At 66.5% G+C, this 14,107-nt stretch overlaps 1 protein-coding gene across 2 annotated transcripts in view; it reads right to left on the reverse strand.

The window, feature by feature from the left end:
* Positions 1–3,194: 3,194 nt before the first annotated feature.
* DNMT3A (DNA methyltransferase 3 alpha) overlaps positions 3,195–14,107 on the reverse strand; it is a 35,159-nt gene continuing 24,246 nt past the window's right edge. For both annotated transcript variants that reach the window (XM_074861182.1, XM_074861181.1), the window contains exons 7-23: positions 11,548–11,760; positions 11,296–11,454; positions 11,103–11,210; positions 10,087–10,243; positions 9,764–9,913; positions 9,485–9,529; positions 9,045–9,124; positions 8,785–8,897; positions 6,575–6,758; positions 6,404–6,488; positions 6,036–6,181; positions 5,731–5,821; positions 5,459–5,607; positions 5,282–5,367; positions 4,785–4,854; positions 4,379–4,497; positions 3,195–4,288 (exon numbers count right to left, since the gene is read on the reverse strand). In XM_074861182.1, coding sequence (XP_074717283.1) covers positions 4,147–4,288; positions 4,379–4,497; positions 4,785–4,854; positions 5,282–5,367; positions 5,459–5,607; positions 5,731–5,821; positions 6,036–6,181; positions 6,404–6,488; positions 6,575–6,758; positions 8,785–8,897; positions 9,045–9,124; positions 9,485–9,529; positions 9,764–9,913; positions 10,087–10,243; positions 11,103–11,210; positions 11,296–11,454; positions 11,548–11,760 — 2,097 coding nt within the window. In that variant the 3' untranslated portion in view covers positions 3,195–4,146. The remainder of the gene's footprint in view (positions 4,289–4,378; positions 4,498–4,784; positions 4,855–5,281; positions 5,368–5,458; positions 5,608–5,730; positions 5,822–6,035; positions 6,182–6,403; positions 6,489–6,574; positions 6,759–8,784; positions 8,898–9,044; positions 9,125–9,484; positions 9,530–9,763; positions 9,914–10,086; positions 10,244–11,102; positions 11,211–11,295; positions 11,455–11,547; positions 11,761–14,107) is intronic.

The raw sequence follows: 14,107 nt of genomic DNA on the forward strand, positions 1-14,107 counted from the left end.
CACAGTATTCAGCGGCAATAAATAGAGAAGCGACCCTAAAAAACCAAACCGACAAAAAACGAAAGGAACGAACCGAGAGAGAGAGAAAAAAAAAAAAAAAAGTAGAAAATAAACCGGGGTGGGGTGGGGGGAAAAGAGCAGCTGGGGACGCTGGGCCGGGGCGGTGGCACCGCCGGGAATGTGGCGTGGGGGGGGGCTGAGCCAAATCATAGGAGAGGAGGGTCCCGAACTCTGCGCGTTTGTCCTCGGGATGATACATGATTCCCCACAAATAGTTAAGCGTCAGCTACTTCAATGTCTAGGCTAAAACACATGAAATCTCTTGTTTAGTTTTCAAGTACAAAGTTAAAATGCCTTTTTTGTTTTTTGTTTTTTTTTTTAATAATAATATATAAGAGTAAAATAATAGTGCTCTTTGAAACTCCACTACAAGAAAACAAAACAAACAGTCATTGTCCAGACAGCAGACTTAATTTAACAATATATATTTTTAATAAAATGTTTTAGCACCGTGTTTGTCACCTACTCCCTCGGCGGATCTTAAGGAATTTAGGCTTTTTTTTTTTTTTTTTCCTCTTTTCACCATTTCATCTAGGGCTGTGCAACAAAATTTGTCTGTTTGTTTTAAAAAAAGATGTGAGTCGGGTACGTTAAAAACTGAACTCTTTCCCCAGGCGTCCCCACGGTCCCCACCACTGTCGGCGGCTGGCGCCGAGCCCCCGGCACCGCCGAGCCGACCCCGGCACCGTTCCAGTTGTGCCACGACGGGAACCTGCTTCCCGCTGGCACCGGCTCCGGCACCGGAACGGGCGTCCCAGCTGCGGGCGCCCACCACGGGTGCAGGAGCCGCCTGGGCCGTGCCAATGCCGCACCGGGCCGGCCCCCGCCAACGTCTGGCCCAGAGGGTCCCGGGGAAACGCTGCGCCGGTGCGGCGTGCCGGAGCCCACCGGGACCCCTGAACCCTGCTGCAAGGCCATGCCGGGCTCCCAACCGGCGCCGCGGGGCCGCGCGGGACCTGCGGAATGGTGCTGCGGGATGGCGCAGCACCGGCACCCGGCGCCACAGGGCCGTGGCGCGGGGGCAGAGCCGTGCAGGACCCGCAGCCGGCGCCGCGGGGCCGCGCAGGATTTGCGCGGGGAACTGCAGGGCCATGTAGCACTCGCATGCGGTGCTGCAGGGCCGTGCGGGACCCGCAGACGGTGCTGCGGGATGGTGCAGCACCAGCACCCGGCGCTGCTGCTGGGCCGTGCAGGATCTGCAGCCAGTGTCGCAGAGCCGTGCAGGACCCGCAGCTGGTGCTGCGCAGCCATGCAGGACCTGCAGCCGGTGCTGCGGGGCCATGCAAGGCTGCACCCGGCGCTGCAAGCCCTCGCAGGACTTGCAACTGGTGCTGCAAGGTGGTGCAGCACTAGCACCCGGCGCTGCAGGGCCATGTGGGACCCGCAGCCAGTACTGCAAGCCCATGCAGGACTTGCAGACGGTGCTGCAGGATGGTGCAGCACTAGCACCCGGCGCTGCAAGGCCATGCAGGACTTGCAGACGGTGCTGCAAGGCCATGCAGGACTTGCAACTGGTGCTGCAGGATGGTGCAGCACTAGCACCTGGCGCCGCAGGGCCACGCAGGACCCGCAGCCAGCGTTGCAGAGCCGCGCAGGACCTGCGAGCGGGGCCGCAGGGCTGCCCAAGGCTCGCCCCCGGCGCTGCCGCAGCAGCCCGGTGCCAAGATTCGCCCCCGGCACTGCCGGGCAGCGCAGGATGCGGCCCCGGGACCAAGCCAGAGCACAGAGCCACGGCTCGGACACGGGGCTGGTGGGGGGGGACCCCGCGTCCCGCCTCGCCTCCTTTACCACCTGGCAAAGCTGGGCCCCGCGGTGCCCCCCACCGCGGCCGCCCCGCCGCCGGCTGAGGGGTCTCCGAACCGCCCCCCAGGTAGCACCAGGCGTGGTGGGGAGGTGAGGGGGGGCTCCCCCCGCCTGCTCCCCACCGCCGCCGTCGGTCCCAGCACCTCTCCCAGCACCCCGGGGCCGCCGGCGCGACTCGCTGCCAATTAGCCAGCACCCCGCAGCGAGCGGCCGGCGGCCCCCGCCCGCCCGCGGCCCCCCCCAGCACCTTTCACAGTTAAGAGAAGAGACGGCGACGGGCCGGAGACCCTCTGGGAGCCTCCCCCGCGCCGTAGCACCAGTCCCTGCCCGTGCCAGAGCCCCTCGGCTCCAGCACCGGGCACAGGATCCAGCCACCCCAGCGGGCACCGGGGATGTGGGGGTGATGCCCCCGCACCGAGCCGGACCCCCCCGGCCACCCGCAGCTGCCAGACAAGTAGCACCATCCACAGCAATGCCAGCACCTGCCCGCGTCCTGCCTGCACGCACCACGGCTGCCCTCCGCACCGCCAACACCGTCGCGGCTCCCGGCCCGCTGCGACCGGGGCCACCCCCGCATCCACCGCACACCTCACGGGCACCCAGCACCCCGGAAAAAAACAGGGAGGTGGGGGATGGGGCCACCGACGGGACACACGTCGCTCCGAAACCACGCTCGGCCAGAAGAGCGATGCCCCGAGCTGCCCGGCGCCCAAGGCGACGCCGTGGGCAAGCGCCGGGGTCCCACGCCGGCTCCCCGGGACATCGCCCTCCCGCCGAGCAGCCTGGATGTAGCACCAGGGTCCGGGGACCCGCAGCCGTCCCCGTCCCGCGCGCCGGCAGCGCCCCAGCCACGCTCCGGCACCGCTCCGTCCCGCGCTCGCTTCTCCGCCTGCCTTCTCCTGCCCGTGTCCTGCCCGCGGCCCTGCCGGCACGGCGACCGCCACAACCGGCAAAAGAACCCCGATTCACATCCCGGCAAGGCAGCACCTGCAGGCAGGAGCACCCCGCCGGCTCGGGGACACCACCAGCACCGGCCCGTCCGGGGACGCCACGTACGCAGAAGAGCACCAGTACGTTTTTTGTGCGCGTGGCGGGCAGGGCGCGGGCAGGGCGCGGGCAGGGACCCGCCGCCGCCACCGCCGCCGAGGGAGGCGCTTCCTTTTAGGACAGAAAAAGGTTATTGCATGACTCGGGATGGAGACGCTTCCCGCCCGGCCGCCGCCCCGGCCCCGTCCCGCGCCGCTCGCTTGGAAAGGCCCGGCACGTAAGGCAACATGGAAGCTGATGTCTCGACTCACCCCGCTGTTTAAAAGCACCATTATGAAGTCAGGTTGTACAGTAGTAACAGTACCTTTTATATATATATATATCTATATCTCATATCTATCATATATATATAAACTGTAAACAAGAGGTAACAGCGGCTTCTAGAATTTGCTTTCTTCAAGGTTTCCTGTGTGGTAGGCACCCAAAATACTGTAGAAAAGGTGTGTGTTGTGGTGTGTGTGTTCTCGGCTTCCCTGCCAGTTGGGTTGGCTCCATATCACCAGTGAACGGTGCTGGTGGAAAAGAGTGAGGCTCAGTCGCTGGGCGTTGCGGAGCCGGCCGAGCGCCTCCCTGCCGCTTCGCGCTCCCCCCTTCCCCAAAGCTCGCCGGGCCGGCGGCCGGGGGGGGCCGCGAGCTCGGCGCGCGCTCGCTGCGCTTCGGCGCTTTACGACGGAGCGGGTCTCCTTCGCCTCCGCCTCTCCCGGGCTGGGGTTTCCCGCTGCCGTTTCCCCTCCTCCGAGAGCGGAGCTGGCGACGGCGTCTCGTCTCGCCCGCTGCTCCGAGAAGCAGAAACCAAACCAACAGAAAAACCCAGCCAGAAAAGAGCGGAAAATTAAAAAGGTTACCCAAAAAAAAAAAAAAAAAAAAAAAGTTTTGGTTTTTTTGTTTGTCGTTGTTTTTTTCTTTTTTCTTTTTTTTCGTTTCGCTTTTGTTTTGTGGTTGTTTTTTTTTTTTTTGTCGTTTTCGTTGGTGTTTTTTTTCTGGTTTTTGTTTTGTTTTTTTGTTTTTTCTTTTTTTAAATAGGCTAAAAGCTGAACATTGGAAATTCAGGAGAGGACACCGAACCCTTTCGCTCGGGGAGGCGCGTGTGCTGGGTTCCCGTCGGGCTGCGAAATCCCGTCTCTCTTCTGGGTGCTGACTCTTCTCTTATCCCGTGTTTTCACTTCTCTTGGCGTGGATGGGTTTTTTTTTTGTTTTCTGACTCGCTCCGTGTCACCAGTTCCTGTCTGTCTCTCTTTAAACGCAGGCGAAATATTCCTTCAGGGGAGCAAAGAGGTGGCGGATCACCGGCACGCTCCAGGATCTGCCGAGCAGTCTCTGCCGGGCCAGGCGGCTCATGTTGGACACGTCCGTGTAATGCACCGGGAAGCCGAAGACCCTGCGGGGACACGGGGAGCGGGCTCAGGGCTGGGGGGACGCGGGTGTCCCCAAGGCCGCGCGGCGCTGCCGGTGCCCCCCCGCCCGGTACCTCTCCATCTCCGTGCACCACAGGATGTCTTCCTTCTCGTTCATGAAGACGGGGAAATGCTGGTCCTTGCCCTGCTTGATGGAGTTGGAGCGAGTGGTGATAGTTCGCACTTTGCTGAACTGCAAGAGGCACAGGGCTCGTCACGCCGGGGTGGGAAAGGCCACTACGGAGCCCCCCGCCCCCACCACAGAGCCCCTCCGGCACGCAGCGGGACTCCCATCTCCCATCCTGGGGTGCTGGTGCTGCTGGGATGGAGCTGCCAGCACGCCGGCTGCAGGCAGGTGCAGGCAGGGCGATTCGCACCCCCCTGGTGCTGCCGCCGTGTCCCACCCCCACCCTCACGGGACCCTTCCCCTGCAGCCTGAGGGGTCCGGGACCCCCCCATCTCCCCGCTCCCCGTGCTGACCTTCGCTATCCTGCCGTGCTCCAGGCACTCCTGCAGCTCCAGCTTATCGTTGACCGTGGACGCGAGCGGCCTGCGGGGGGGGTGGAAAGAGGAAAAATGGGGTGGGGTGGGTGGGGGGGTCCCCACGCTGGCACCCCCCCCGGGTGCAGGGCAGCTCCCCAGCTGGTGTTTGTGGGGGGCGCTGGGTGGCCAAGGCTGTTTTGGAGGGGTTTTGCAGCTGGCCGATCCCTGGGGGAGCTTGCTGGTGGCCACCACGGCCACGGAACACTGTGGGGGGGGACACGGGAGGCAGCTCCACACCACCCCACCAGCACGAGGGAGCAAGGACAGGCCCGGCCTCCTCTCTGGGGGCCACCACTCTGGGATTTTGGGGTGTGCTGTCACCCAGTGCCACTTCCCGACCCCCCCCACGGCTCTTACCCAGCACTAAGGGGGGACAGGGGACCCCCCCAGAGCCACGTCCCGGCTCCTGGGAGCCCTGGGGTGCTCTCACCAACCTGTTCATCCCAGGAAGGTTCCCCCAGAAGTACCGTGCCCTGTGCGCCGCAGACACTTCTTTGGCATCGATCATGACGGGGTTGGACTGGGACGAGGGGAGAGAAGTCAGTGGGGCTCAGCAACGAACCTGGGGGTCCCCCCAAAGCCGGTGACCCCCCCTCCCTCCCAGCACTCACCTCCAGGAAGCGCGAGATGTCCCTCTTGTCGCTCACCCCCATGGCCACCACGTTCTCGAAGAGCCAGAAGAAGGGCCGGTCGTCACCCTCCTTGGGCCGGGCTTCGTGGAGCAGGCGGTAAAACTCGAAGAAGAGTCTCCCGGTGCCCTCTGGGAGGGAGAAAGCCAGAGGGAAGTTTTTTTGGTTGGTTTTTTATTTGCTTGTTGTTTTTTTTTTTCCCCTCAGCAGCGGGACACCAGTGGCCCGCCCCAGCCCGGTGCGGAGACACCCACCATAGAGCCCCTTCCTGGCCGGGTTGACGATGGAGAGATCGTTGCAGGGGCTCCCCCCGATCACCAGGTCGAAGGGCCCCCACTCTTGTATCTGCAAGAGGGAGAGAACCCCCCAGTGAGCCGGTGCTGGGTGGGAGGACACCCGTGTCGGGGCTGGGGGGGGGTCGGATGGTGGCCGCGCTCCCCGAAGCCCAGTGCGCAGTGGGTGGGGGGGGAGGGACACAGGACAAACGAGGGGACGTGGGACCGGTCCCATCGTGGGGACGCTTTAGGGCGCTTTGGCGGGGGGCACCGACGGGACGTACGTGTTTCTGGGTGACATTTCGGACGTCCCCGACGTACATGATCTTGCCCTGGTGCCTCACCATGCCCACGGTGATGGAGTCCTCGCACACCTCGGAGGCGATGTAACGGTCCACCTGGATGCCCAGGTCCTTCAGCACCAGCAGGCCTGCGGGGAGCGGGGACAACGGGACCCCCCCAATTCCAACCAGGCCCTTCCCCTGCCCCCCCCTGCAGCGGGGTAAGAGGTAACAGGGGTCCCGCCGGCGGCCACCCAGGACCCCGATGCCGGGTTGTGTGGGGTGCAGGCAGCCCCCGCTCCCTCCTGCCCCCCCGCAGCAGTCCCAAATATGGCAGGGGGGGTATTGCCGGGCTGGGGACCCCCACCCACCTGTGGCAATGCCGTCAAAAAGCGAGAGCACCCGGATGGGCTTCCTCTTCTCGGCCGGCACTGGCGGGTACACCTTCGGCGGATCCTGAAAGCCACGGGGGGAGTCAGGGGGGCCATTGGGAGCCCAGCTGGGGCCGGGGTCTTTCCAGGGTGGGGGGGTGGGTCACTCACAAACTCCTGGTCGTGGTTGTTGGCGAAGAACATCTGGAGGCGCGAGGGCCAGTCCTCCCGCCGCCGCAGCAGCCCGTAGACGCCCTTATGGCCGCACATGTAGCAGTTCCAGGGATCCTCCTTGATGGCCGCCTGCGCCGCGCCGGGGCCCACCAGCAGGTCGACGCACTCCACGCAGAAGCACCTGGGAGAGACAGGGTGGGGGGGGGGTCAGAGGTGCAGCCGCAGCACAGGGACCACCCCCCCACTGGCGGCATCCCCACCGCTGCGGGAGGCCGGTGGTCCCTGCATGGGCCCATGGGCGCAGTGGGATTGAGGCCAGGCTGCGGCCACGGCCCTCAAGAGTCAGGGGCAAGGGGACACACCGGGACCGGTAGCCCCACGCTGGGACCCGTCGCGCTGCCCCATGCAAAGACCCGCAGGTGGGAGCTGCGGTGTCATCACTGAAACCTCCCCAGCCCCACCCCAGGACTGGCATCACCAAAACCCACCCCGGGACTGGGGCACCACCAAAACATCCCGAATCAGGACTGGCACCACCGAATTGCCACGCTGGGTCTGCGGTGCCACCAAAACCTCCCCAGCCCCACGGCAGAATGTGGGATCACCAAAACCTCCCCAGCCTCACACCAGGACGGGGCATCACTAAAACCTCCCAGTCCCTTGCCAGGATTGGGGCATTGCCAAAACCTCCCCAGCCCCACCCCAGGACTGGCATTGCCAAAACCCCACCCTGGGACTGGGACACCACCAAAATGTCCCGAACCAGGACTGGCATCACCGAATTGCCACGCTGGGTCTGCGGCACCACTGAAATCTCCCCAGCCCCACGGCAAAATGTGGGATCACCAAAACCTCCCCAGCCCCACACCAGGACTGGGGCATCACCAAAACTTCCCAGTCCCTTGCCAGGATTGGGGCATGGCCAAAACCTCCCCCAGCCCCACACCAGGACCAGGACATCACCAAAACCTCCCCAGCCTCATGCCAGGACTGGGACATCACCAAAAATGCCACACCGGGACTGTGGCACCACCAAAACCACCCAGTTCCATAGTGAGACTGTGGCATCACCAAAACGTCCCAACCCCACACTATGACTGGGATCACCAAAACCCCACGGCAGGACTGGCATCACCGAAACCTCCCCAGCCTCATGCCAGGATTGGGGCATCACCAAAACCTCCTCGGCCCAATACCAGGACTGTGGCATCCCCAAAACCTCTCCAGCCCCATGCCAGGACCGTGGCATCACCAAAACTTCCCCGTCCCTTGCCAGGATTGGGGCATTGCCAAAACCTCCCAGCTCCACACCAGGACTAGGGCATCACCAAAACCTCTCGAGCCTCATGCCAGGACTGGGGCACCGCCAAAATGTCCCAGCCCCACACTATGACTGGGATCACCAAAATCCCATGGTAGGACCATGGCATCACCGACCAGCCCCACATGGGGACTGTGGCATCACTGAAACCTCCCCAGCCCCACACCAGGACCATGGTGTCACCAAAACCTCTCCAGCCCCACACCAGGACCATGGTGTCACCAAAACCTCCCCAGCCCCACGCCAGGACCATGGTGTCACCAAAACCTCCCCAGCCCCACGCCGGGACTGTGGCATCATCAAAACCTTCCCAGCCCCATGCTGGGACCGTGGCATCACCAAAATGTCCCATCCCCACACTATGATCACTAAACTTCCACGGTAGGACCGTGGCATCACCAACCAGCCCCACATGGGGGCCACAGTATCACCAAAACCTTCCCAGCCCCACGCCGGGACCAGGGTGTCACTGAAACCTCCTCAGCCCCGTGCCAGGACTGTGGTATCACCAAAACCTCCCCAGCCCCACACTATGACTGAGATCACCAAAATCCTATGGTAGGACCGTGGCATCACCAACCGGCCCCACACGGGTACCACGGCATCACTGAAACCTCCCCAGTCCCACACCAGCACTATGGTGTCACCAAAACCTCCCCAGCCCCACACCAGGATCATGGTGTCACCAAAACCTCCCCAGACCCACACCAGCACTATGGTGTCACCAAAACCTCCCCAGCCCCAGTGCTGGGACCGGGGCCATCACCAAAACTTTCCCAGCCCTACACCAGGACCGTGGCATCACCGAAACCTCCCCAGCCCCAGGCCAGGATTGTGGCATCACCGAAACCTCCCCAAGCCCCGCGCCGGGACGGCGGCCCCAGACCTGCAGCAGTTGTTGTTGCCGCACATGAGCACCTCGCGGCCGCCGCAGCAGATGGTGCAGTAGGACTGGTAGCCGTCGTCGTCGTACTGGTACGCGCACTCCAAGAAGCAGTTCTGGGGGAGAGCCGAGGCGTCAGCGCGGCACCGGCGATGCCAGGCACCCTGCGAGGGCACCGCGGCAGCTCCCGGCAGAGGGCTCTGGCAGGGAGACCCCGCTGGGACAAGGGGGTGCGGGGGGGACCCGGACGTGCCGTGCTGTACCTTGCAGTTTTGGCACATTCCTCCAATAAACAGCGGGTGCTCCAGGGTCACGTTGAGGCTCCCGCAGGAGATGCAGATGTCTGCGGGGGGGGCGGGAGGGGAGACGTTACCCTCCAGGTTTTGCCACCCCCAGCGCCAAATCACTGGGACAGCCACTGCGTTGTGACGGGGACCGACCCTGGGGACAGCGGGGGGCAGAGCTCCTGCCGCCTTCCCGGCCCCCAACAGTCCCCCCCAGGGCTCAGCCCTTCCCGTGCCGGTGACCCCAACCCTGGGCAAGTGTCCCAGGGGGTCCCTGCCACCCTTGGGCCCCCCCCCCGCTGCCTCCCAGCTCTGCAGCCAGAACTGATGGGTGGCTGGGGAGGGACCCTCCAGCCCACCGCTGCTGCCGGGAGCAGGATGTGTCCTGGTGCCGCCACCAGGCATTGCCCCCCACTCACCTTCGATGTTCCTGCATTTCTGCCGGACCTCGTAAACAAGCCGCTCTGGGGAGGGAGAGAAGTGTCGGGGTCTTGGGGGGGGGCTGGGGGGTTTCTACCTGGCCCCCCCGCAGTGGGGTGGAGGGGACCCCCGGGAGGGAAAAGTCCCTGATGGAGAAGGGAGGGGACAGCTCTGGCCCCGCAGCCCCCCGTGCCGAGCAGGGCCCTCCCGTGGGGTCATGACCACGTGTGTCGAGGGGGTGGGTGCGGGGGCACCCCCGGCCCCCCCCCAGGTGGTACCTCGGGTGCGCTCGTCGATGATCTCCTTGACCTTGGGCTTCTCTGTTGTGCTTTTCCTGGGTTTTTTGGCGGGCGGGGGCGGCGCGTAGGCGGCTGCTTCCGGCTCTACCCACATCTCCGTGTAAACTTCTTTGTAGGGATTTCGCTCCTCTGCAAAAGGGGGGAGGGGGGGCGTCCTGTCAGCTCCCCCCACCCCCCCGCACGGCGCCTCCTCTGCCCCAGCCCGTCTCACCCCGGTGATGCTGGAGCCAATGGCCAGGGGATCCTGGCAGGGGGACACTGGCCAAGGCCACCGAGCGGGTCCCCATCCTTCCCCCGCTCACCTTCGGGGGGCTCCAGGCCCTTGGGGCCCGAGGGCTGGAAGCCCCCCAGGGCCCACTCGATCATCTGCTTGTTCTGGATCTCCACCACCTTGGAGGTGTCGGTCTCGTCGTTCTCGGGACACGCTGGAAAAATCTTCCCTGCCCGGCTGCTCGCCACCTGCCAGGGGAGCCGCAGGCCTGGCCGTCACCCCACCACCCTGCCGGGGGGGGTTCCCCCATCCTCAGTGACCCCCCAGCTGCTCCAGACGCTGCCCGCATTGTCCAGAAGGGACCTACAGGGTCACACTCCCCCCCATCACCCCACGAGAAACCCCCAACACCTCCCAGCCCTGCCAAGAGCCCCCCCAAAAAGCCAGAACCCCCCCAGCAACACCCAATAGGGGTTTCAGCAACTCCCCAGAGACCCCAACCTCCCCCCCAGACCCAGACACTTCTGGCTGGGACAAGAGACCCCCAAAATCTCCTTGGGGACTCCCACAGATCCCCCCCCACCTTTTAAGAGACACGCTGTGTCCCCCAGCCCTGCTCCAGACGCTGCCCGTGTTGCCCAGTCGGGCACCCCCAGCCCCAAAAGGACCTACAGGGCCACACTCCCCCCCATTGCCCCATGAGAAACCCCCCAACACCTCCAAGCGCTGCCAAGAGCCACTCCAAAAAGCCAGGACCCCCCCAGCATCACCCTACAGGGACTTCAGCAACTCCTCATAGATGCCAATCTCCCCCCCCAGACCTCCGGACACTTCTGGCTGGGACAAGAGGCCCCCAAAATTTCCTTGGGGAGTCCCACAGACCCCCCCCCCCCTAATAAGAGACACCCTGTGCCCCCCTGGACGCCCTGTTGGCTGCAGGAGGGGAGGCAGGGCCGGATCCTGGCAGGGAGAAGACGCAGCCGCCCGCTCCCACACACTGGCAGGACGGACCCGCTCGGGCACCCATCTGCCCCCCCAAGCTCCCGTTGGTGGTGAGGGGGGGGCCGGTATCCCCCCCCCCCCCCCCCCGCAGCCACTGGCACTCACCTGCAGCACCTCGTAGATGGCTTTGCGGTACATGGGCTGCTTGTTGTAGGTGGCCTGGTGGAAGGCGCTGGCAAAGGAGCTGAGCGGCAGCAGCTTCTCCACACAGACCTGGGGGGTCGGGACGCGGCCGTGAGCCGAGCTGGGGTAAAGGGGGGGCTACCAGGACCCCCCCCACCCCACGGGTGCCACTTACCACCGAGAACTTGCCGTCGCCAAACCACATCACCCAGCGGGTGCCCTCGGCCGCCCGGCTCCGGCCCGTCATCCACCAGGACACGATGCGCCCAGGCCACCACGAGAAGCCGCGCAGCTTGCCCCACACCAGCTCGCCGATGCCGAAGCCCCGGCCGTCCTGCGCCGCGGGGAGAGATTTTGGGGGGTGTGGGGGGGGCAGAAGCCCCACGAACACCTCCCCCCCCCCCCAAAGCGCCTTCCCTGCCCTCACCTCGTACTCGGGCTCGTCGTCGGCCGACTTTGAGGTGTTCTTGTCGACGGCGTCGGCCACCACTGGCTCAGGCGTGGTGGCCACGTTGGGCGAGGCGGGGTCGGTGGGCTGCTGCGAGGCGGGGGGGCTGGCCTCCTCCTCCTTCTGGGGCTCTGCCCGCGGCGTCTCCTCCACCACGTTCATCACGGCGATCACCTTCGCCTTCTTCTCGGCCTGGGGAGTGGAGGGGGGGGGACATAGACACGGCAGCAGTGAGGGCAGGGAGGCACCCCGAGACGCCGGCAGCGCCCCCGGACAAGCAGGGGTGGGTTATCCACCCCCCCACCCCGCGGGGTGCTCCCCGTGCCTGTTTCCCTCTGCCGTCTGGAGGGGACAGCTCGGGGGGGGGTGGGGTGGGGTGGGGGCTGGCCTGGCCCCCCCCAGCCCCCCTTCCCGAGCACACAGCCCCCCAAAGTCTGTCCCCTGGGGTGGGGGGTGTCCCCCCTTCCCCCGCCGGTTCCTCCTGACCCCCCCAACCCCTCCAGTCCTAGGAGAACCCCGCAGCCATGTGTTCCCGTGTCCCGTCCCCCCCCCCCCCCGAACCCTCCGTCTGTCCCGGGACACTCAGCACCCCCCGCACCCGTGTCACCCCCACTCCGGGTCGGCCGGTGCCCCCCCTCGGGCACCCCCCGAGCCCCCCCCCGCTGTCCCCGGGCCGAGTGTGCTGAACTGTGCTGAGCCGGGCCGGGCCACCTAAACCCCAGCCAGGCCACTAAAACCCCAGCCGGGCCGGGAAGTGCCGGGCTGAGCCGAGCCGAGCCGCCCTCCCCGCGGTGGCCACCTACCCATGCGGGCTGGGAGCCGCGGCGGGCCGAGCCGAACTGAGCCGAGCCGAGCCGAGCTAGGCCGGGCCGGGCCGAGCCGAGCCGGGCCGGGGGCAGGGCCGGCGGTTCTTTGTCTGGGCTCCCCGGGTCACATGGTGCCTCCCGGCCCGGCTGGTTGGCTGCGGCGGGGAGGGGCCGCGCGGCAACCGGGGGGACAAGCCCGGCCCGGCCCCCCCCCGGCCCCCTCCCAACCCCCCGAACCTGAGCCTCGGCTCCACGCGGCTCCGCTCGGCAACTCGGGCCGGGTCGGCTCCGCTCGACCCTGTTCGGCTCCACTCGGGTCCGTTCGGCTCCGCTCGGGTCCGTTCGGCTCCGCTCGGGCCCACTCGGGTCGGTTCCGCTCGGCTCCGCTCGGTAACTCGCCCCGCTGGTCCCGGCCCCGGTGTCCCCCCCGCCGTCCGGCCCCGCTCGGTGCCCCCCGTCCCCCCGGGCCGGGCCCCCCGCGGTACTCACCGGCCCGGCGATCCGGGCTGGGCTGGGCTGGGGCGGCCTCCCCGCCGCGGGGCCGCTCCGCGCCGCCTTTTGTCCCGGGGCTGCGGCCCCCCCCCCCCCCCCCCCGGCCCCTTTGTGCTGCGGAGCGGCGGGACGGGGCGGGGGGCGGGGGGCGCCCCGGGGGGCCTCGCCCCGGCACGGCAGGAATCCGCCCGGGGGGCTCCGGCCCACATAGCCCGCCCCCCGCCCCCCCCGCTGGCACCGGGCGGGACCCGCCGGCCCAGTTCACCCCAGTGGACACCAGTTCAGCCATTACGGACATCACCCAGTTCAGCCCAGTTCTGGGACCCCATCACCCAGTTCAGCCCGGACCCGCCGCACTGGTCTGGGACCCCATCGCCCAGTTCAGCCCCTCCACACACACCAGTACGGGGCTGGCCTGGCCTCCACTGTCCCAGCTCAGGCCCCCCCGCAAGAGCTGCTCCTTCAGGGCCCCCCCCCAGCCCCCCTGGGGGCCGCGACACACCTGACACCCCAAAACACACCCCAGGCACGTCCCCCTGCAGCGGGGTGTCCCCACACACGACAGCTGACGCACCCCAAAGCACGTTCCCCGGGCTGCGGCCCCCCCAAAAGGCTCCAACACCCCCCCTGCAGCCGGGGTATGTGTGTGTGTCCCCCCCCCAGCAGCCAGACACCCCAAAAGGGCTGTGCCGATGCCGCGGGGACCCCCATGTCCCCTCTCCTGGGACCCCCGGGGGGGTGCAGGGTTGGGGGGTGCCCGAGCGAGCGGCCCCGGGCTGTGAGGGGACACACTTGGGGTGTCCATCACCCTAGGACAGACCTTGCCAGCGCCCCGACAGGCTCTGCTGCCCCCCCTTCCCCCCCCCCGGGGCCGGGGGTCCCCCCAAGGGTCCCCAAGCAGGCGCCATCCTGGCTCCTGAGCTCCCCGGGGACCCCTTTGTGTTGCAGAGCGGAGGGACAAAGGGGCGGATGGAGTCACCCCCGGGCACCCCCCCCCACCGTGGGAGGGGTGGGGGGGGCGCTGGCACCGTGGCCAAACCGCCTGGGCCAAGGTAGCCCCCCCTGGGCCCCCCCAAAAACCAGCGGCCACCCCAACCCCAGGCGAGCGGCACCGACCCCCCCCCCCCCGCCCCGGGTCACAGTTGGGGTGACAGCAGCCCACGGGTTAGCCCCCCCCGCCGTGCCACAGCACCAGAGCTGGTTTGGGGACCAAAAGCCGAGGCGGGGAGGGGGCAGAAGGG

The sequence above is a fragment of the Strix uralensis genome, chromosome 3 (genome assembly GCF_047716275.1).
Source record: "Strix uralensis isolate ZFMK-TIS-50842 chromosome 3, bStrUra1, whole genome shotgun sequence".
Lineage (NCBI taxonomy): Eukaryota > Metazoa > Chordata > Aves > Strigiformes > Strigidae > Strix > Strix uralensis.